This window comes from Rhipicephalus sanguineus, chromosome 1 (assembly GCF_013339695.2).
Source record: "Rhipicephalus sanguineus isolate Rsan-2018 chromosome 1, BIME_Rsan_1.4, whole genome shotgun sequence".
Classification (NCBI taxonomy): domain Eukaryota; kingdom Metazoa; phylum Arthropoda; class Arachnida; order Ixodida; family Ixodidae; genus Rhipicephalus; species Rhipicephalus sanguineus.
The window spans coordinates 132,288,783-132,309,178 of NC_051176.1; the positions used below are offsets into that span (position 1 = coordinate 132,288,783).

The 20,396-nt window shown below is 48.9% G+C and overlaps 1 protein-coding gene across 1 annotated transcript; it reads right to left on the reverse strand.

The window, feature by feature from the left end:
- Positions 1-3,194: 3,194 nt before the first annotated feature.
- Positions 3,195-19,076, reverse strand: LOC119398290 (low-density lipoprotein receptor-related protein 2). The gene is made up of 31 exons (XM_037665342.2): positions 18,924-19,076; positions 18,055-18,180; positions 17,288-17,680; positions 15,728-15,844; positions 14,864-15,211; positions 13,475-13,646; positions 12,972-13,369; positions 12,797-12,916; positions 12,103-12,319; positions 11,793-11,975; positions 11,407-11,607; positions 10,930-11,141; positions 10,671-10,796; positions 10,466-10,582; positions 10,293-10,409; positions 9,845-10,078; positions 8,797-8,916; positions 8,241-8,372; positions 7,678-7,830; positions 7,419-7,538; positions 6,922-7,041; positions 6,722-6,847; positions 6,505-6,665; positions 5,770-5,993; positions 5,446-5,658; positions 5,078-5,274; positions 4,847-4,969; positions 4,589-4,694; positions 4,208-4,369; positions 3,774-3,936; positions 3,195-3,498 (listed from the first exon to the last, which is right to left on the reverse strand). The coding sequence occupies exons 1-31, from the start codon at positions 18,970-18,972 to the stop codon at positions 3,349-3,351; spliced, it is 5,400 nt and encodes a 1,799-aa protein (XP_037521270.1). The 5' UTR covers positions 18,973-19,076; the 3' UTR covers positions 3,195-3,348.
- Between the last annotated feature and the right edge of the window lie 1,320 nt (positions 19,077-20,396).

A 20,396-nucleotide genomic window follows, 5' to 3' on the forward strand; every position in this document is an offset into this window, starting at 1 on the left:
CAAATATAGGAGAACATACTATAGTATACTATCTTAATTGGCCGATTGTGAATTCAGATTACTCGCGCAAGTAATGTCCTCCGCGTGGAATAATTCTGCCAACTGAGCTCTTGCAGACAATTTAAAAAATTGTTTATTGTCTAAAGAAAAACTGGGTATATATATACTGGACGATGCTGGCGTCGCAATATAAAACTGAATATTTACCTTAACGCGATAGCGTTAAAGAGCTTGTTTCGCAAAATTTGCGGTGTCGGTGTCGTTGGTTGTGAGCGAAAAATGTAAATAGATGAAAATTAATTAATTAATTAATTAATTAATTAATCTTCAGCTCGAGTGGGAATCGAACTAAGGTTTTCTGCGCGGAAAGCAGATGTTCTACCACAAGCTATGCCAGTGGTTGAAACTGTTTCGCAAAAAAAAACCTATACGGATGTCATATAGTGCGGAGTCTTTAACGCATGTAATATTGGATGGCCGAAGCTTATAATAGAACCAGGTGTCAAAACATGTTAATTCCGCAGCGAGTTGGTGGTTTAAAGGCCCACCCATTACAATGCGCTCAGGCATAATTAGTCATCATAAGCAGCAGCATCATCAACAAAGTAGGCTGCTGCGCGTGTTGCCTTAAAGGGCGCGTAGTGGGTATTTCGCCAAATCGCAAAAGGAAGAATTATGGAGTAGTGTGCACTTGGCAACAGTCCTTACAGCAAACATTCTAGGATATTTTGAAACGGCCAATTTTACGCGCACAGACGCTCCTTTCCTTGAGGCACTCTTGAGGTGTCCACCGGGAAGCGAAGGTAGGCTAGCGATTGAGAAGGCGATGCGCACGAGGCCCGATCACGCTATCGCGTTCTACTCTTGAACACGACGCTCAAGCGTCCTCCAAATATTTTTCTTGGTGGCGCGAATTTAGTGTGTCCACGCCACGGAAAATTGTTCTCTATATGTGTCGCACAAAACATTTATCGCACAGTAATGTGGCCCATAAATCATGGGATGCTAATTGCCGCGCTCGTTGCATGAATCGATGTCATACAAACGTACATGCACCATGCTCATGGATTGAAACGCGACAATTTAGCGCTATCTATGCAAATAACGTACAGGGGTGGTCAAGAGTTCCCAGGCCGCAACGCTCGGCCGAGGAAGAGCAGCTCGCTGCTATCGGGGCACTGCCATCGCAATCACGCCTTGGCGCACGCAGGCGTCGAGCGTGTGTACGGAGGGGCGTGTGCATCCTTCTCCCTTTCTTACTCTCCTTGATAAGAAAGCAAGGTATAAACTTGGTGCGTCATGTTCTCTCATTGTTCGCTCTTCGAACTTTACTACTGTGCAGCGTGTAGCGAGGCGGCAGAGTACGGAAACTGTCACATCATGCTTGCGGCCACATTTGCTAGACACCTTATACATTACCGTGGGTTTCGGCTCCCAGGACAACAATATCGTGTGTTTAACTTTCCATTGGCACTGTGGTGGATCTCTCAGCCGTCTGCGCAGGCCAATTCGCTGCATACGAACATGGTCGGACCCCGAAATGTATTCAGAAGAGCTTGTGTTGGGGCTAGTTGGAATATCTTAGTGGAATAAGCAGCGCTGAACAGCAGTAAAATTCGAAGAGCGAAGAGTGAGTGAACATGACGCACCAAGTTTATACCTCGCTTTCTTATCTAGGAGGGCAAGAAAGAGAGAGGGATGCACCCCTCCTCCCTCCACGCACACGCTCGACGCCAGCGTGCGCCAAGGCCCGATTGCGATGGCAGCGAGCTGCTGCTCCTCGACCGGGCGCTGCGACCTGGGAACTTTTAACTACCCCTGTACTTCCGTTTCCATCGTCTTCAGTTCGGGTCACGTCGTAATTTCAACTTGAACAGCTACATCAGAGCCAGGATTAGGTTTGGCGGCAATAATCGTAGCGACATGACGCGGTTATTTGGAGTTAATTGCATACCAGTCGTTGTACGAAACGTTTTTATGTCGGGTTCCAAAGTGTGAGCACTGTACGTGTCACTGGTCTGATGTACGGACAGAATCCAACAAGTAAAGCCACGCTCAACTAGAAGACGTAAGAAGTTTTTCTTTCCTTCCCAGCCGGCGTAAGCAGTCACTAGCCCGTTACAAGATGCGCGTCGCACGAGCTGGCCCAATGAAAGTCACGCGTCGTTGCCGGCGCAAACCAGACCCGGATGCGCAAAAAGGCTGCGACCTGTGCATCACTGCGCACAGAAATAACTGCGCGTGGGCGCGAACGACCAAGGGCTGCCTAGTCACATGGTGTAACTTTATGGTATAATGTCGGCAATGTCTTATCAGGAGGCTGAAGGAGCTGCGGGGCAATACTGCGCCTAGGGATGCTCGCAATATATCTGTTTTACAGCGTTTCCTGTGCACCGTATGGATGTCTGCGATATCCTAAAGAGGTTTTGGAGAGTACCAAGCCGAACCACGAGCTCGAATACTCCACGCGGCGCACATAGCTTGCACAAGCAATTCAAATGCATAGTCTACTAAAATTCACCAATTATGTCAGTTATATAAACCTGATGGTAACATTGATTTTGAGATACGCGCCACCAGTGTTGGGTTGGAGGTGCATTGTTCCAGTTATCTCTAACAAAACTCCGTATTGCGCATTGTAGCACTTAAAATAAACAGGAACGCCCATGCCTTTGTCGCATGCTATGGCAATGAGTCTGAAAACTTCGACATTCGTTCAAAAGGAATACTGCTTTAACAAATCGCTACAGTTTCGTAGTATGCGAAAGAAATATTAAGTTAGTTGTAATTAGACAGTTAAGCATTCAGATTTCTCGTGCAAGTAATGCTCGAGCTTTAACTGATAGAGACCAATGACTACGATGTTGTCACAGCCAATTTATCACATTTCAGTATGAAGCAGCCATATGGAGTTTTCAAATACGGAAGTGGGCGAGCTGGTCGTAAGACATTGGCCTGGCGTGGGATTACGAGGACCGTCGCAGCAGTTGCACGCGTGATGAGCACCAACACGAACCTAGCGGAAGCGTCGCTCAAGGAGAGAAATGGTCAAACGCCCCTAGTTATGATATGTCGCGCACGATACACTGATCACTCAGACCAGGCGGCGGAAATAGGGAAAGCCATGTCTCGCATGGCAATGTGACAGGCACCGCCTTTGTGGCAGGAGAGAAAACCAAAGGAAGCGTGCGATGTAAAAGTAGACTGCTTTTTATTTGTTAGATAAAAGCTATTTTGAACAGCAACGTCTTAAAAGCTGTATGAAGACCGAGTTGCATACAGAGCATGTATAAATTAAATGTCACACATTATACAATAGACAAACGGGTGACGTTCGGCCTTTGGCCTCTAGTGCTTCCGGAAGAAGAAAACTTGATCCTGTTTGGCCGCGGAGTCGCCGGCAAGGACGCAAGATGATTGTTCTTTCGAGGATGAAGACTGCAGGGAGTCGCTGGAAGCCCACCGCTTGAACTCTCCATTTTCAGACAGAAGCTGACCCTGCAAAAAAAATAATAAAAAGTTAAGACGAGATGGTAGCGCATGCGGAACGCATAGCTAAAAGCATTACAAGGGCTGTGTAAAAGAAAAGACAGTAATCACCTACTGACGGAGTGAAAGTGCAACAGCGTTAAAAGGACAAAACCGCAACCGCGAGAATAGCACCCGATGCGAAATGTTTTGAACAACAACATGTTGAGGGCATGAAAAGGTTTGACGTTCAGTCGCTGTGAATTCGGCGTTGAGATGGATTTCTAGTCGTGTGCCGCTCTTACCTTGCGAGTGTCGAACGCAGGATTTATGAAGCCGGGTGCGGTGTTCATGGCGTGGTAATCTTCGTCAGCGGCAATGGGGTGCTCATCTTCGAGCAAGCCTTGGCGCTTCCTGAAGTTCGGTTTCTTGAAGCTGACCGAGAAATCCAAGGCCGCGAGCTTGTCCCTAACAATGCAGATGGACAAAATTGAAGCTATCAGGGCGGTTCAGGTGTATGAACATTGCGAAGTAACAGCAACACATTTTCAAAGAAAGACTTGAAACTGATCTACTGGCACAAAACGAGTACGGCCTGCAGAATCTATGTCGCCCACGGCGGGGCTACATTTATCTGTGGTGACGCTTGAAGAGGGCATAGTGCGACGCCAGTGCTAGGCGAGAAATGCATAGGAGAAATCTATGCGGGACTAGAAAAAACAGTTATAAACGTGCTTGCCTGTTTCTCCGGTACAGTACGTAGCCAAGGACAAGCAAGGCGACGCACAGGACGCTAATGAGGATGGAGGCAAGCGCCGTTGAGCTGGAGTTTGATAGCTGAGGCAACATTGAGACGACGACGGCGTCCGCACAGGAGGGTCCCTGGAAACCTCCGGCACATCTGTGAAAGCGAAATGCTGTGATATGCGCCATTGGCACAGAGATTCGGCGACAGCGTGGCGACAAGGCTGGGAATTGTACGTGGTAGGGGTAAATGATCAGAATGCAGATTGCGGGTGTTGGATGAGCGGGCATACGTGGCATGCATGTCTGCACATTCCGCAGCAGTGTTAACAGCCACTGAAAGAAAAGATCATGTAGGCATTGTACAGCAACTTACGTGCAGAAGTAAGAGTCATTGGCCGAGATGCAGCGGCCACCGTTGAGACATACGGGATTGCAGAACTGCCCAAGAATGTCGGAGCTGTTCAAGTGGTAGTGCTCATCTGAGAGGTAACCCGGTGAGAACGCGGTGTATGAATACGCGTGTGCTTAGCAGAAAACTACCTGCAGTATGGTAGGTTAACAATGCAGGGAAGTAAATGCAGGTCGGCAGAGAAGTCACTGGAGGGAAGTAGTTGCTAGATAACACTCTTACCCGATTCTACACAGCTGTGAGAGTCCTCTGCCAGAGTGTAGCCATGGGAGCAAGCACAAGTGTATGCACTGGGGTTGAGGAGGCAGATGTGTGCGCACTGGTTGCGGGCACAGCGGTTTACACCTGGGTAAATGTACGAACAAATAAAAGCGAGGACAATCCACTGAGCCCCCTGTTTAAGTAGGCGGGACAGGACGGCGGCGAATTGCGGGGAGGCAAAGGATTTCATACCACTTGGTTGATGAACAGCATGAAGAACTTTGAGAACTGTGGCTTTGGCTGTACCGTGATGCACCAGGCCTACGTGTGTGCCGGTGTGTCTGTTGCAGGCCATGAGAGAGTCTGAGCCCCAATCTGACCAGTATAGCCAGTCTTCGAACAAAGCGATGCTGAATGGGCTTGACAGGCCAGCACCTCTGACCACTTTCCTGGATGGAAGAAAAGTTTCAGAAAAAAAACGAGGCAGGACATGCTGTCCCGGAAATTGTCATAACCATGCGTACAAGATGCAGCGTTTCCTCTTGCTGGGGTGTAAACGTGCAAGCATAATAGCCGAAACAAGTTCCGGGCGACTAGAACGTGCAGGAATGCTCACTTACCTATCTTTGCCGTCGTATGTGGCACTTTCAATGACATTCTTGTTCGCGTCGGACCAATAGATACGCTTGTGAACGGCATCAATGGTAATTGAGCAAGGCCACAAGATCTTATCCGTGAGCAACGCAACTCTTGCAGTGCCATCCATATTTGAGCGCTCAATGAGGCCGTAGTCTTTGTTGACGACTTCGTGCCACACAGCCCAAAACATCAAGCTGAAAAGATGAAAGCAATGAAGTGGGGCAGAAAATGGACCACTAACTGAATAGGCGTGTCGTCATGCAAGTAATAGTTTCAGCAACAAAAAGTTCAGAAGCCTTGCTAACCCATCGTTAGCAGAAAGGGCGAAGGTGTTCAGGTGAGAGTAGGCCGTATCAAGGACGTCGGTACAGTGTTTGAATGTGGGCTCGCATGCCTGGATGTGAACCCAGCCGTCGGTGAAGTAAATGTTGCCGGCGACCCAGTCCACAGCAATGTGATAGGGCTTGTGGATTTCTTCGAGAAGGGTGAACTGCTTGCCATTTCCTAACGTCATGACGTTGATGACACCCTGTAAAGTGATCGCGAGAGAGCTGAACCAAAGAACCCATGAAAACTGACCGAAGCTCTACCCAAATATTAACCGGTTCCCTACCGTGTAAGAACCTGTATCCAAGTTTTGAAAGAAGAACCTGTATCCAAGTTTACAGGGCATTTTTCGCTTAATTCGTAGAGCTTTTACTGAATATAACGGCACCACTATTGCACTGAGTGCCTTCATTTCACTAAGTGCATTAAAAACATAGCTCGAAGATTGCTTCATCTCATGGCAATACAATGAAAGCAAAGACGCATGGCACAGCATGGACAAGTGTGGCCATCTAGCGTCAAGAAACAACCATGATGAGTTAGTCTATGTACCAAAATGACCGATGACTATATTCGTGAACGGGAAGAAACGGGTTAAAGGTTATCTAACGTTTGTCGAATATGGGCAAAACTTGTTGCAAGGCCTCTAATAGTAGCTGAAGGCGCAAAGGAGAGCAATGAAGTAGTGCGTATGGCATGGTAAGTAGGGGTACCTCATCCATTTCGGTCCAGAAGATGGACTTGTCAGTGACGCGATAGTCCATGCCATGCATATCTGAGAGTGAATCTTCAGCAAGTAGATGCTGGGCGTGTCCGTGCATTGAAAAGCTCCGGATCTGGTTGGGAAGCATGTAGAGCAGGAAGGGCTCGCCATCTGTAAGAGCAGGAGCTATGAACAAATGAACGGCGGCAGCAGAAGGAGATGCGTACATTGGACTTTGCAGTAGCGACGGTCTGCACCTAGTGCGTAACCATCGGCGCAGGTACACTTGTAGCTGCCTTTAGAATTTTGACAGAAGTGGCTGCAATGGGCGGGAGTTGCACATTCATCGATGTCTGAAATGAACGGGAGCAGCGGGTGAGTAACATGTGTGGAGTGAGGAGACATGTGTGGAGACAGGAAAAGTTACCGTCGCATGATTTCTTATCCGTGTTGAGCCGGTAGCCGGGATGACAGGAACACAAAGGACCAGCAGGAGATTCCCGGCACAAATGAGCGCAGCCTCCATTAGTAGTGCCGCAATAATTGACTGAAAGAAAGAACGGGCAGGAATCTTCGATCCAATGGCCTTGAGAGCTACAACACTGACGGACGAAAGGTAGCTCGGACAGCGGCAGTAAGCTTAAGTACACGTATGTACACAAATCCATACACATCCATGCACAAATAAAAGTGATGCGGGCTAGTTTGTGGCCAGGATTGGGAGTGAAAAACCATGCAATAACAGCTGGATGTAAGCGCCATTGCTAGTGTACGAAGCACTGGCCTGCTGAAGTGAACATGACTTGCGTTAGTCAAACCATGAACACTGCGAGGTTAATGAGGCAACACACGCATGCTTTCCCTGCCATTGCGAAGTGATCGAATATTCAGAGAAGTTGTTACGATTGAGAGGATGAAGTGTACCGCAATGGCTGCCTTCGTCCGAGAAGTCTGCGCAATCCGTACGCCCATCGCAGACACGGGACCAGGAGATGCATTCACGGGAACCGCACTTGAATTCGTTGCTCCCGCAAGCAGGCGTAGCTGGAAGAAGGCAGTGCAAGTGAAAAGGCAAGATTCTAACACGACTTCGGTACATTTGAGAGCGCTAATGTGGCGAAGGAGCGAGTGTCCGCCTGCGCACTTTTGCAGCCCGTTAGGGATATGGGAGAGGAGTACTCACGCGTTGCGCTAACTTTCGTTGTGGGGTGACATCTCTCAAGGTGTTCATCCATGCCGTCGCCGCAATCGTCATCACCGTCGCAAAACCAGCTTTGCAGAATGCAGCGCTTTGTTCCCGTGCAGAAGAACTCCGCGGAACGGCATATGGGTGCAGCTACGAGAACGAAGTCAGGTGAAAGCGTGAGCAAATAGCGTAGCGAGGGTCGAAAAGGGAGACTGGGAATTATTTACTTAAACCCCAACAACAAGACTAGTGGAGGGCGCCGGAAATTTCGACCACCTGGGGATCAACGTGCACGTAAATTGAAGTACATGGGCCTCAAGCATTTTCGCCGCGGCCGGAATTCGATCCCGTGACCTGTGGGTCAATTATGCACTTAGAGTATCGGAATCATAGTAGAAGCGGTATTCGCGGGAAGTCTTGCGAAATTGACGCACATCATTGCGGCGAATGCCACGTTCTGTCGCAGGCTGCTTCCGACTCGCTTACGACGCTGCTTTGCGTATGAAAGATGACGTTACCGTGTTGTAGAGAAAATCGAGCAAGCATAGAGTAACGCTTACAGCAGTTGCGCTCGTCCCTGCCGGTGTGACAGTCAACGTAGCCGTCACACATGTCGTGGGTGTAGATGCACTGGCCGTCGCCACAGTCTACCATGCCAGTGGAACACTTTGTTCGGTTGACTTTTGCAAAATCTGCGATGGGGAGAACAATTTGATGATGAGTAATAGGAACACTGGCAAAATAAGCTACAGATGAATCGATGGTGTTCCGAGTGGTGCAGGCACGGGCACATTACCGCCGCCGGCCGACAACGCTGAATTAGCCGATGAAGTTTCTTTGGGAGACCCGACCGTACTTCATATTTGCACGCAACTGGAGAAACTCTTGCTATTGTGCCCATCGATGCTGAAATATGCAATACCGCGATACTGTATTAGATATGCTCTAAAGAATGACGTTGAGAGATAATTGGTTGTGGTGGTCCGTGTATAACTTCAACTTTAACCACGAGTGAACGAGGAGCACGCTTCTCTACGATGCGGCGCATACAAGGCATCGCGGAATGTGCTGAAAGTGCGACTGGACGATTACGTAGTCTACTTTAAGAAAGCTCACCACAGCCAACTTCGTCGGAGGAATCCTCGCAGTCATCATCGTGATCGCAGCGAAGCCTCTTGTCCACGCACTGCCCATTAGCGCAGTGGAAATCGTCCTCGAAGCAGGAGGGAGATTCAGCTGCGGAGTCAGGGAAAAGTGGCACACGCAGCCATGTTGAAACGTCGAATAGATGGGTAAACTGAGTGACAGACCAAACTGAGGTGGTCTGCGTTGACTTACTACTATTGACTGCAGGAAATTAAAGAGACAAAGAAGTGTTCCACTGGCATGGTCGAAGATTACGCGTCTAGGGGGAATTCAGCGTTCTGCAGCTGAAATTTATCTTTAAGCATAGGAAGGCGATCAGGGAAAGGCCCTATAGGAACTTTCACAATAGTCCTATTTTCCCGAGTAGATGGGACCTCAAGTGACGCCAGAAAACTAGGTGTTCGTCTATGGTCGCTGCAATTTTGTAAGACATTGCAGAAACAAAGTTTAGAGTGCATCATTGTACTAAAGTGAGAAGTGGCCGACGCAATAGGTAGCTTTAGGCGCCAGTGGAGAACGGCGTCGGTTAAAGAAGTGTAGAATCGAGGGTGCGGATCAACTACACTGAAGTAGCGGTAAACGCGGCAATATTTCTCGCTAACTTGCAAAGTGTCATACATTACAGATATAGAAATTAGGGAAAATTGAGTCTAGCAATAATCCATGCACTCAGAAATTGCGTCCTACGACTTTAGCACATTGTGGTAGACGTCCGTTCTGGCTGCGAAGGCCCGTCAGTTGAGGCAATAAACACTGAGCTATGGAGGTATGATGGAAACTGGCGGTAAATCTTGTACACGGTTTTTTGAAAACACTGCTGATTGGCATTAATGCTAACGCTCATTTCGGTCAGCAGATACGAAAAGCACCTCCAGAAACATAGGTAAGCCGAGCTTACGGAAATTTGAAATACCGAAGAGCGCTTATTGCCGTGCAATTTGATGATCATGAGACTAAACATTTACGCATATGGGGATGTAAAAACGATCGCACGATCTGAGAATAGAAACGTGCTTACTGCAGTTTTTTTCGTCCGATGAATCTGTGCAGTCAGCGTGACCATCACAAGTCCAGTCCTGCGGAATGCACTGGCCATTGGCACAGCGGTTGTGACCACTGGGACAGCGCACACTACGGCAGTTCAGCTCGTCGTCGCCGTCGGGGCAGTCTTCAGAGCCATCGCAGCGCCAATAAAGAGGGACGCAGACTCCGCTGCGGCAGGTGTACTGGTGGGAAGCGCAAGTCTGGCGGGCTGCGAGAGAGAATGTTGCGGTTTCTGGCACATATCGAGAAAGCGACGAACATCTCATTGAGGTTTGAGCTTTAATCGGCTCAAAGTCCGCGTGGAGACTTGCACGAGACCGACAGGCAGTGCAGGCTATTCGTATGAAGTGCAAAGGGTATGGTGAAGGCAGTTCCCAGCACGCTTTAACAACAGCGATGTGTCATGAAAACAAGGTTCTTACTGCAGTTCCTTTCATCGGAGGAGTCGCCACAGTCATTGTAGCCATCGCACTGCCATTCCTTCTCAATGCAACGACCGTTGGAGCAGGTGAAGTCAGTGGAAGGACAGGCGGTGGAGCCTGCGTATAGGAGCATGGCAGTCTAACGGGAAGCACAAACAAATCGAAGGCCATACCACAAGACTCTTCGTCTGCGTTGTCCGAACAGTCCTTGTGGCCGTCGCACCAGTTTGTGGCTGCTATACACCTGCCTGCGCATGGGAGCTCGTGCGGGCGACAGGTGCCGTTTTCGACTGAAACGGGGAGAAAACTGAGCGTTAACCAGGCTCGTATGGTCGGGCAGGTTTGTTTATGAAGTGGTACGAAATACAAGAAAAGGACCTCGACAGGTGATGTTGTCGGCGTTGAGGGCCATTCCAGGTGGACAGAAGCACGAACGGTCTGTAGTGCGCACAGGCAGACAGGTGTGTGAACAGCCGCCATTACTCTGCCCACATGGACCGGGCGCTGCAAGTCAAGATGCGATAGTGGTCAGACCAGTGTAAGCTGGAAGGCGGTATTTAAAACCGACTGAAGGTTCTGAACAAGTCCATGGTGAGCATGGGACCGGCAAGTAGAAATACAGGCTTAAGGAACTTGCCGAACGGCGGAACTTGAGCTGCGACAATGACACGTCTCGAAAAGGTGCCGTTCCGCGTAGAACGTAGTGAAACGTGGCGGCGAACGCTGGGCTCGCTAGAAAGGTCGATGTATTCGAGGGAGGCTTTGTCTCGGGATGCCCAATGGATTTCGTTGTGCGCGGCAGACACTGAGGAAATGTGGGCTTTCACTTGTTGAACGATGAAAGGCGTCCTGAACGAAAATAAAGGTAGACGGGCAAATGACAGGGCTGGAGGTGCCTGAAGTCGACAATTTATTAGAGATAAGCAGCACGCCGTAACATTGCGTGCGCACTTATAACCCTACAAGATCGTTCGACGCACTCGAAACATGCATAGAACACTTATATGCATGTCTCAGTAGCAAAGTGTCTACAAAACAAAGACGGGCAGGAGTAACGAGTTCAGACGCTAGATGGCGGCGGGAGTATGCGATGGGGGAAGTACGCAAGGCTTACCCAGTTGAGACTCTCTGAAGGTCTAAAGATTCGATGGTCCCACGAACTGCGTCAGCCCATACTAGCGTCCGGGCTACTAGATCGACACTAAGCGAGACTGGAAGCAGCAGAGTGGACAGGGGAAGCACTCGAGGGTTTTGGCCATCCATGGTGTACGATGTGATTGTGGGCTTGTCACCAGCGCTCAGCACGAAAAGTATTCTGAAAGGACGAAAAAGGAGACATGTAGAACAGGCCAGTTGAAAGGCCATGCATGTGGCAGAGGCGCCGCAGTAAGATAAATGCGTGTACATGTGGGTTGAAAACGGAAGTTATTGGCGGAAGGGAGACTCCAATGACTGGAAGATGGAGATGTCTGACATTAAGAGGAGTCGCAGAAGGCTTACCCAGCAAAAGGGTACAGAGCAACGCCAACTGGGCGGTGGAGGTCGTCCCGGATGATTGTATGTCCAGAGCCGTTAGCATGGCAGGCCTCGAGGGTGTATTTGTCAGCGTCGACCCAGTAAAGAAGCTGATGAGTGACGTCGAAATCCATGCCGAAGACTGAGCCAATGTGATCGTGGACGGTCCTGAAAATAGAAGGTAAAGCGTTCGAGCGAAGCAGAAACTAGCGAAACCAACAGTCAACAGCTCGTTAATAACTGCTTGAAGTCTCCTGAAGCCATATAGAAAGCAAGCAGTTATGTGATCACCTACCATTGCTCGAAAGTGTTGACGTTGATGGCAGACAGGACCGAGTGGCGATTGTCACTGTAGTGGAGAGTCTGGTTGGACCAGTCAAAGGCCAGAGCACTGATCATGCCCAAATTAGTAACTGGCAATGTCTTAGGCACAGGGGCGCCGACTTTGTTGAGGTCAATCTTATAGAGCAAGTCTTCTTCAGCAACGATGACGAAACTGAAGTCCTTGGTAACTGAATAGAGAGACGTGCGTAAAATAGCCATATAGACAAGAATTGCCGAAGTGCGGAGTGATGCGATAAGCATTGCGAGGAGTAAAGACCGACGGATAAGCGAGAAGTCAGCGAGACTGATTAGGGGGAGCCATGCACGTGAGGTTGGCGTTCGTTATTAAAGAGCGAAGGTGTCCGACGTAAGAACATGAATCTTCACGAAGACTATAGGCATAAATTAAGCAAGCCACAAGGAGCGCCTGGCTTGCACTGAGGCTGGGTGGGGTAGGTCAGGAAACTAAGGAGATTAACTCGAATAGACACGCAGCAGTCGCTGAAAGGTAAGTGTACAGAAGCATCACGTGGAGAAAACAAGCAGGAAGCGACTGTTGCATCAACTGGGTCACAAGACAGAGCACGTCATGCCATGTAGGGTCAAAGGGCGAACATTCAGAAAGGTGGAATGTTGGACGGGACGCAAGCTGTAAAATAACAGACCTGTGCAAGAATGCTTGTTCGCTGCCAGCTTGTAGCCGATGCGGCACAGGCACATGTACGAGTCTCCAGAGAGGACGCAAATGTGATCACAGGGGTTGTCCCAACATTGATTCTGGATGCCTAAGGAAGGAAGGAAGGTGGAGTAAGCGGGGAAATGAGAATTAAAGCAAAGTACCTCGTTGCCGTAGTACTGGATGGTAAACGTGAACACCCATGATGTGGTGACTGTTTTCCCTCAAAATCCGATGATGCTGCTTGCCGGTACGCTTGTTACTGGAGTCGAGCGAGTAAGACGCCCAGTCGCTCCAGTAAACTGTATCCTCGAAGACGGTAAGGGCGAAAGGGTGGAAGACATCTTCGTCCATGACGACGTCACGTTTCAGGGTGGCGAGCTCAAGATATTCCAGCCTGGAGAGCTTTGCATCGCACCAGTAGAGGCGGTTGGTAGTGTGATCCAACGTAAGGCCGTTGGGCCAACCAAGATCAGTAGATACCAATTGCTGGATGTTCGTGCCGTCCGTGCTCGAATGCATGATAGCTGGCCGCGGGCCCCAATCGGTCCAGTAAACTGCTCTGGAGGGAAAAAAAGAATGTTCAACAAACTCAGCTGAAATTCGGTTGACAAATTTGAGACCGAGGGAAATAGGTGTGCAGAATAGGAAAATAGGATTGGCATACTTTTGCGGTGGGTTTACGATGATCGCTCGAGGAGAATCTACGGAGTCTGTAATAAGTGCGCTGCAAGAAACCCCATCTGTTGTACACACCAAGATGCGTTTAACGAGAGAGTCCGTTATGTAAAGGTTGTTTGTAACCCAATCCAGGGAAAGGTCTTCGAGTAGAGTTTTTTCTGCAAAAGCAAAGTGGAGAGAATGAAGTAGAGACAACAGAACTCAACCAGAGTAGTGCACGATAATTAAGAACATTTCAAGGCAATCGATATGGTATTGCAACAAGAATAGTTGTCGCTTGATTTATGCGTTTTACAGTAATTAATCCGAAGTTCCGATCTAAACTTCAGTGTATCTTGCGGTTTTTTAGCCCCTAGTAGACACAAGTAACACAAGTAACGAAAACAAGTGATGTACATAGCGTATGAAAGGGTTAAGGAGTGCCGTAGAAGTTTCCGCAGTGTGCTGCAGCTACAGTCAGTTGGATTATAGGACTGAAATGAAGTGGTACATTCACGTGACCGCGTAATGACAGACCGGAATGGCTCGGCGGCAGCGAGTTGTCAGGGAATGAAACTGCGCGCATGAATGTAGAGCCGCTGCGAACCGACTGTCCAGATTACTACACTATTCGGGACAGCGCATTCGTCCTTGTGCGACAAAGGAACCCGAATGCGAACGAATGGCATGGCGATTTGATCACTCAAAGTGGAGCGAAATTAAGGGTTGCCGACACATGCATAAACGATGTTAGGGGAGCTGATGCGAACGTTGCAAAGTAGCGTAGCAGCCAAATAGGCTGCGTGATTAAAACTGGCAGGACGAAGCGATGGCTCTTGTCAAGCATCAATTTACCCGCTGGGCAGGCGAAGTTTGGTGAAATGATGCATCAGTGGACATCTGTTGATTTGAGCGAAAGCGGCACATTTTCTATCGCACTCGAACTTTGATGGTAACTGGAGACTTGCTCACCGTAGACTAAAAGGCGCACGCGTTCGGTTAGCCAGCAGGCCGTCAAGGGGTGCAGGGTACTGATGAAGTTTCAAATGGGGTTTGAAAAGCCTAGTGGGGCGACTACCCTCGCGTTCAGCGGGCCAAGTATGAAGGTTTGTCTAGCGAGGACTACCTATTTTCCCTTGTGTTCAGGGAAACCGATGCGCGTTACATTTGACGATGATTAACCCCTGACGTCTTAAAGCTTAGCTGAAGGATGGAACACATTGAACATGCGTGAGGTAATTTGAAAGAATTACTGCTGCTTATTGCCTTGCTGACGCGAACAGCTGCCGAGAAGCATTGACTGCGAAGTATAAGAAACAATGAATGGCAAATACAGTACAGAAGCCGCGAACAGGGAGACCGAAGGGGTACAGTAAGAAAGGTAAATGCGACTTACCGGCACTGAAGAGAGTTTTGAAGTCCGAACCATCAAGGCGGCAGGAATGAATCGAAGACTTCCATGTAGAAACGTCAGTCCAGAAGACACGATGCTGGTCGCTGTCGAACTCGACGCCGACGGCTTGAGCTTCGGCCGGGTGAATTTCGAAGTACCGGTTGGATCGGAGCCAGAGGCCACGAATTTCCTTCGTCGTCGAGAATACGAGAAGCGGTTCAGGATCTCGCGCCTTGCAGAAGCTCTTATCGGCGAGCTGATAGCCCTCGAGACAGTGACAGGAGTAAGATCCTGGAGAGTTTATACAACCATGACTGCAGACGTGAGGATCTTCAACACATTCGTCGATATCTGGAAGAAGCGGGTAGAGAAAGCAAGCATGGGAGGGTTAATGGCGTGCAGTCGGTGAACATCCTGCGAGTAGGTTAAAAAAAAGTTTAGAATTTGAGACGACGATCTACTGGACGTCGCACGCACGAGGTGGCCTTTGCTTCTTTCAGTGGTGCAAAGGAACTAGAACGACAAAAGTGCCGCTTTCCCAGCTGAGCGAGTCGGACTGCATGAGGTAGAGCTAACGAAAAGGAAATGTGAAGTGCACATGCAAAAAAAAACGGAAAAGCAGCGTTTGCTTTGTAGTTCCCAGGAGGGTCGTCGTTCACGTAGCTTATAAAGGATTGTAAGAGTCTGCAATGTACGGTGTTGACCATAAAGGAAGCTTGGCAATGTCGTTTCAGAAGTTGGCGCGTTGAGAGAACGAAGTCCCTTAATTTAGTTGGACGACAAATGTAGAAAAGACCGTACACACGAGTCATTCGACGCGTTATGAGCGAAGCTGCGTCTACCAAGTGGAGGAAAAAGGCACAGTACCGGCACAAGATATGTGGTCTGCCATGAGGCGGAAGCCGGCGTTGCAATAACACGTAGAACCGTTGGTCGCAACGAAACATCCTTGGCTGCATTTCTTCTGACTGCACTCGTTGACCTCTGCAAAGGTATAAAGGTAAGCATATCGGTAGAGTACTCCATTTGGCAAAATGCGTTTACTCGGCGTTGCGGGCAACCTTAAAGATCGATTTGAAAATACGGGTAAAAGAACATGTGAAACCGCCGAAATAGCTCACCTTCATGTGGAGCATTTGATTTTTTTTATGACCAGCGCGATGTTTTAACGAAGGTGAATTATTCAGACATTATTCGCTTTAGGCTGAACAGAGTCGTTGATCCAATTTATACGTTGCCACATAACATGTGGCGCAGAGATTGTCGCCGGTTTATTATAACCTGCGAAATGAAAGCCACGTGCCACCGCCGTCGTAGTGCAGAGATGCGAACCGTGCTTCGTGCGAAACCGCGCTCAGACAGTGGCGAAGTGAGCCCGTGGTTGCAGGCATATTCTTCACAGTGCGTCAGCACCTACTGCACTACGCGGAAAAGACCGATGGCAAACTTTGATAAACGATAAGGCGCACGGTTGTTCGCTCGAAGCATGATTGAGAGCACTGCAGCCAGACTGAGCACCGACGCGGTTGTGCGGCAGACGCCGCAAGAAAAATCACACATGACAGCACTTTCCGCAAAGAAATTAGGCCGGCCGTTGCTGGATTACTTATACGATGTAAGGAAATGCACTTTGACGTAATGTGAATGCCGAAGCTTGGGTAAAGCCCCTTCAGGCGCAGAGTTCACAGGAGTGAACGCATCTTTTTTGCCCGTTTAGCAACTAATGGCCAAGAAAGAAGATAAGCTGAATTGCAACAGGACATACATTGAATAGTTGGTACAACGGCATCGTCAAAGCCGTGCGAAAACATGTAGACAAGGCAGAAACACTGGAAGAGCGATCGTCCTGTGTTAGCACCTTGTTTACGTCCGTTCGCGCTGCTTCGACGAAGATAAGCCGAACTGCAGGTAAATGGAACCTCCTACAGGTAGTGTTATTAAGTCAATATGCGCTGGGCACGACCCTACGAACACTTTTTTTGAAGACTCTAGCATGTTCGATAAGTCGGTCGAAGCATGGCGGGAGCAAAGTCTCGAGTAACGCGTTTGCCAGAAACGAATGTGACGAACAACAAAACACGCATGCAGTTCCAGCTTCACATTTGATCCATAAAAAAAAAAAAAACGTCTACAGAGGCTGTACGTAATGGAACTCGAACCGATTATTGAAACAAGTAGAACTGGAAATTGTTGCCTCGGTAGTGCAACAGAATAGAGCACCTTGTAATATGAACGTGGCACATTGCAGATAGTTCGTCAAAAGTCGCGTCAGAAGGAGATTTATGGGACGGCTTAATTAGTTTGATTAGATTACCGGAACGCCGAAAGACCGCAAAACACATTTCGTTTCACCCAGCAGAGGCTAATCACTGAAGTCGGCAATTTCGAATAACGATGACGAAAGCGTAGAAAATTGGTTCCACTCACTACAGAAGGCGCCTTCATCAGCGCCGTCACTGCAATCCTTGCGGCCATCGCACACCTTGGAAGGAAGAAGACACTGTCCGTCAAGGCAAGGAAAGCGACCTTGGTCGACGTCGCAACGAGGGGCCAACGTCGTAGCGGAAGAGTTTTTTGCCCCTCCGCAGTCCAACTCGTCGGAGGCGTCAATACAGTCTTCAGTTTGGTCGCAGCGCCACGGGGCAGGAATGCACTCGTTATTGTGGCACCTGTAGCCGGTGCAGTTGCTCGAGTGACAGTCCTGCTCGTCAGAGGAGTCGTGGCAGTCCGCTTCGCCATCGCACACCCAAATTTGCGGGACGCAGTAGCTGGAGTCGTGGCAGGCGAATTTGTCCGCGGGACATCGGCTTTGGGTTGCACCTGAACGGAATGAAGGAGTAGCAAGACAGGTGAAGGCATGTGTACAGAAGCGCCGAGACGCTAACCGTACTTCACATACGTAGTTGCCTACAACAGCACTTTAAAACACGAAGTAGGAAGGTAGAGTCTTGTGCTGCTTGTTTATGTGCGCAAGGGAGAACAAGTCGAGTAGAGAAATGCAAATGCAGAAAACTGCACTGAAGCACGGCAGGTTGTTAACCGTTAAAACTGGGTTAACCTCGAAACAGTTCCGCGAGGCCGGAACAAAAGCCGTAAACCGGAATTTATTGCAACGGAGCTCAGTACTTCCAGTCGAACCCCTGAACCAGTTAAGAGGAAGAAAACACGGGCTAGAACAGAAATACGCTGCTTACTGCATCCGGTCTCGTCCTTGTGGTTGCCGCAGTCGTTCTGGCCATCGCACCTCCAGAACATGGCGATACACCTGCCGTTGCCGCAGTCAAACCATGCTTGCGGGCACTCGCTGGACACGTCGCCTACTGCAGTAACAGAACGGAGAGTAAGAACACACGAAACAGTACGCGAGACAATGTTACTCCAACAAGCACTGCTCCTTCAACAGCTAAGCTTGAACTACGCAAGCAAGAACAACCATGTCCACCAACGTTCCCGTATCACATTTTAAGTTCCGAAGATGCATTAAGGTACAGTGTCAATTTTTATGAAAGGGAACACGGGAGCGCATGGCCTGCGCTCTCCGACGGCCGCCGTAAGCTCCGTCAACCGACAGCTAACGAAAGCTTGCCCGCTTTTGGCGTCATCTATTGGCTAACAAAATAACGAATCATGGCTGGTTGAGAAGCGCCTTTAGATAACGCTGGCTCTCGGCTCGCGTAAGGGCAATTCCTGCAGCTCGCGCAGTGCTAGCGCGCCACGCTCGATTTGTTGACAGGCAGACGACGCGCTGCAGTATAAGCGGTATAAGTGTTCTGTGGCGCTGCCTGCATCGCCCGTTACGCGAGCCGAGATGCAGCGTTATCTAAAAGCGCTTCGCAACCGGTCATGACTTGTTATTTTGTTTGCCAATAGATGACGCCAAAGCAGGCGAGCTTTCGTTAGCTGTTGGTTGACGGAGCTGAAGGCAGCCGTCGCAGAGCGCAGGCCACGCGTTCGCGTGTTCCCTTTCATAAAAATTGACACTGTACAATATGCTCTGCGTGAGAACCAATACATTACGGCAGCCATAGAGAACGTATTACCGAACACAAAAATAGTAGCTCACCTAGATACAAGGCAGCGATTGCCAGCACAGCACATGCGGTAGCCTTCATCCTGCTATTTCCGTGCCAAGCTCGTTCTAACGCCCACTCTCGAGGAAATTCGCGTTCAATGGCAAAGCATGCCGGTGACGATGCCGGCGGCCAACTACGCGATCGTTCCTCAAGCGTTACACTTATAACAAAACCACCGGGGCCACTGGCCAATCAGAGGATAATGTTCAAGTGACGTCATTCAAATCCACGTAACCATCGGAACAACGTGTTTCATTGAATAATGTCGGTTCAGTTATAGATAACTGATCATATCTGTAAGAGTCGGTCGTCTCGACAATGTCCTTCTTCCTGTTCTTTCTTTACTTTTTGTTGTTTTATAAGCTACGAACCACACAAACCAATCTGGAACGTCAGTCCTGCTGCATGTGCTACGGACGGCTATTCATAATTTCCCACGAGTTAACGTACTGACGAGTTCATTTACTAGGTAGCGGTTCATTTACCAGTCCTGCTTCGCGTCTTGATCATCCGACCAAAATCACAATACCAACCGGCACCGTTTGCTACCACCAGTGCTTCCTTTCACGCTTAGGTAAATAAAAAATAAATAAATAAAAAACAAAGCAACATTCGTTGAGGTTCCGTTTACTCGAAAGATGCGGGTTCGATCCCGGCCGTGGCGGTCGTATTTCGATATAGGCGAAATGCTAGAGGCCCGTGTACTTAGTTAGGTGCACGTCAAAGAGCCCGAGGTGGTCGATATTTCCGTAACCCTCCACTACGGCGTGCCCTCGTAATCATATCCTCGTTATGTCACGTAAAGCCCCAGCAATTGTTATTATTACGGTTCCGTTTACTTTTTATGACAAAATCGTAGCGCACGCGAAAGAAACCAGCACATTGAAGTGGACAAAGAGCTTGTTTGCCCACTTCAATGTGTCTTTGTCCATTGTGCGTGCCATGATTCGACATGAATAGTTACCAGTTCGCCCATCTTTCAGTTCTACTGCTGTTCCATTTACATATACGTGCTGTCGTTCGCGACATTTTTGTTATCGAAATATTCTGCGGTGTTCTTAGCAAAAAAAAATTCAATAAAGTTGTACATGTGTCTGAATTTGTCAGCGCGTATTTTAAGCACAGCGTGATTTAATTGTTGTTTTAGATGGTTTCTTGCGCGCCACATTTTTACCAGGGGATGGGGTGCATGCGATAACTTGGCGAACTTTACTGGAATGCGTTCAACAAGCTGTGGTCCGCACAGCAGCAATTCTGCATACCTCAGCGCAGTGTGCCCACCTGTTACGTATCCACCCCACGAGACGTGCGCGTCCTCGTAGGCTCTAATACGCCATCAAGGTTTATTATCTTGAGCGCCTCATTTGAAGGCAGCGCTGGCGTCTTTCACTTCGTTATTACCACCTTCGCTCCAAGGTGCTGACGTGTTATTTAAGAGGCACAAATGCGGTTCAGTTGAAGGT

Bases quoted from the DNA above. Each gene is read 5' to 3' on its own strand.
- LOC119398290 (XM_037665342.2), bottom strand. From the start codon at position 18,972: ATGAAGGCTACCGCATGTGCTGTGCTGGCAATCGCTGCCTTGTATCTA. The intron at 11,608-11,792 runs GTAAGCCTTCTG...TCGTCCTTTCAG, and splicing joins GCTCTGTACCCTTTTGCTGG to AATACTTTTCGTGCTGAGCG. The intron at 6,666-6,721 runs GTACGCATCTCC...CTGCTCTTACAG, and splicing joins TCGCTACTGCAAAGTCCAAT to ATGGCGAGCCCTTCCTGCTC.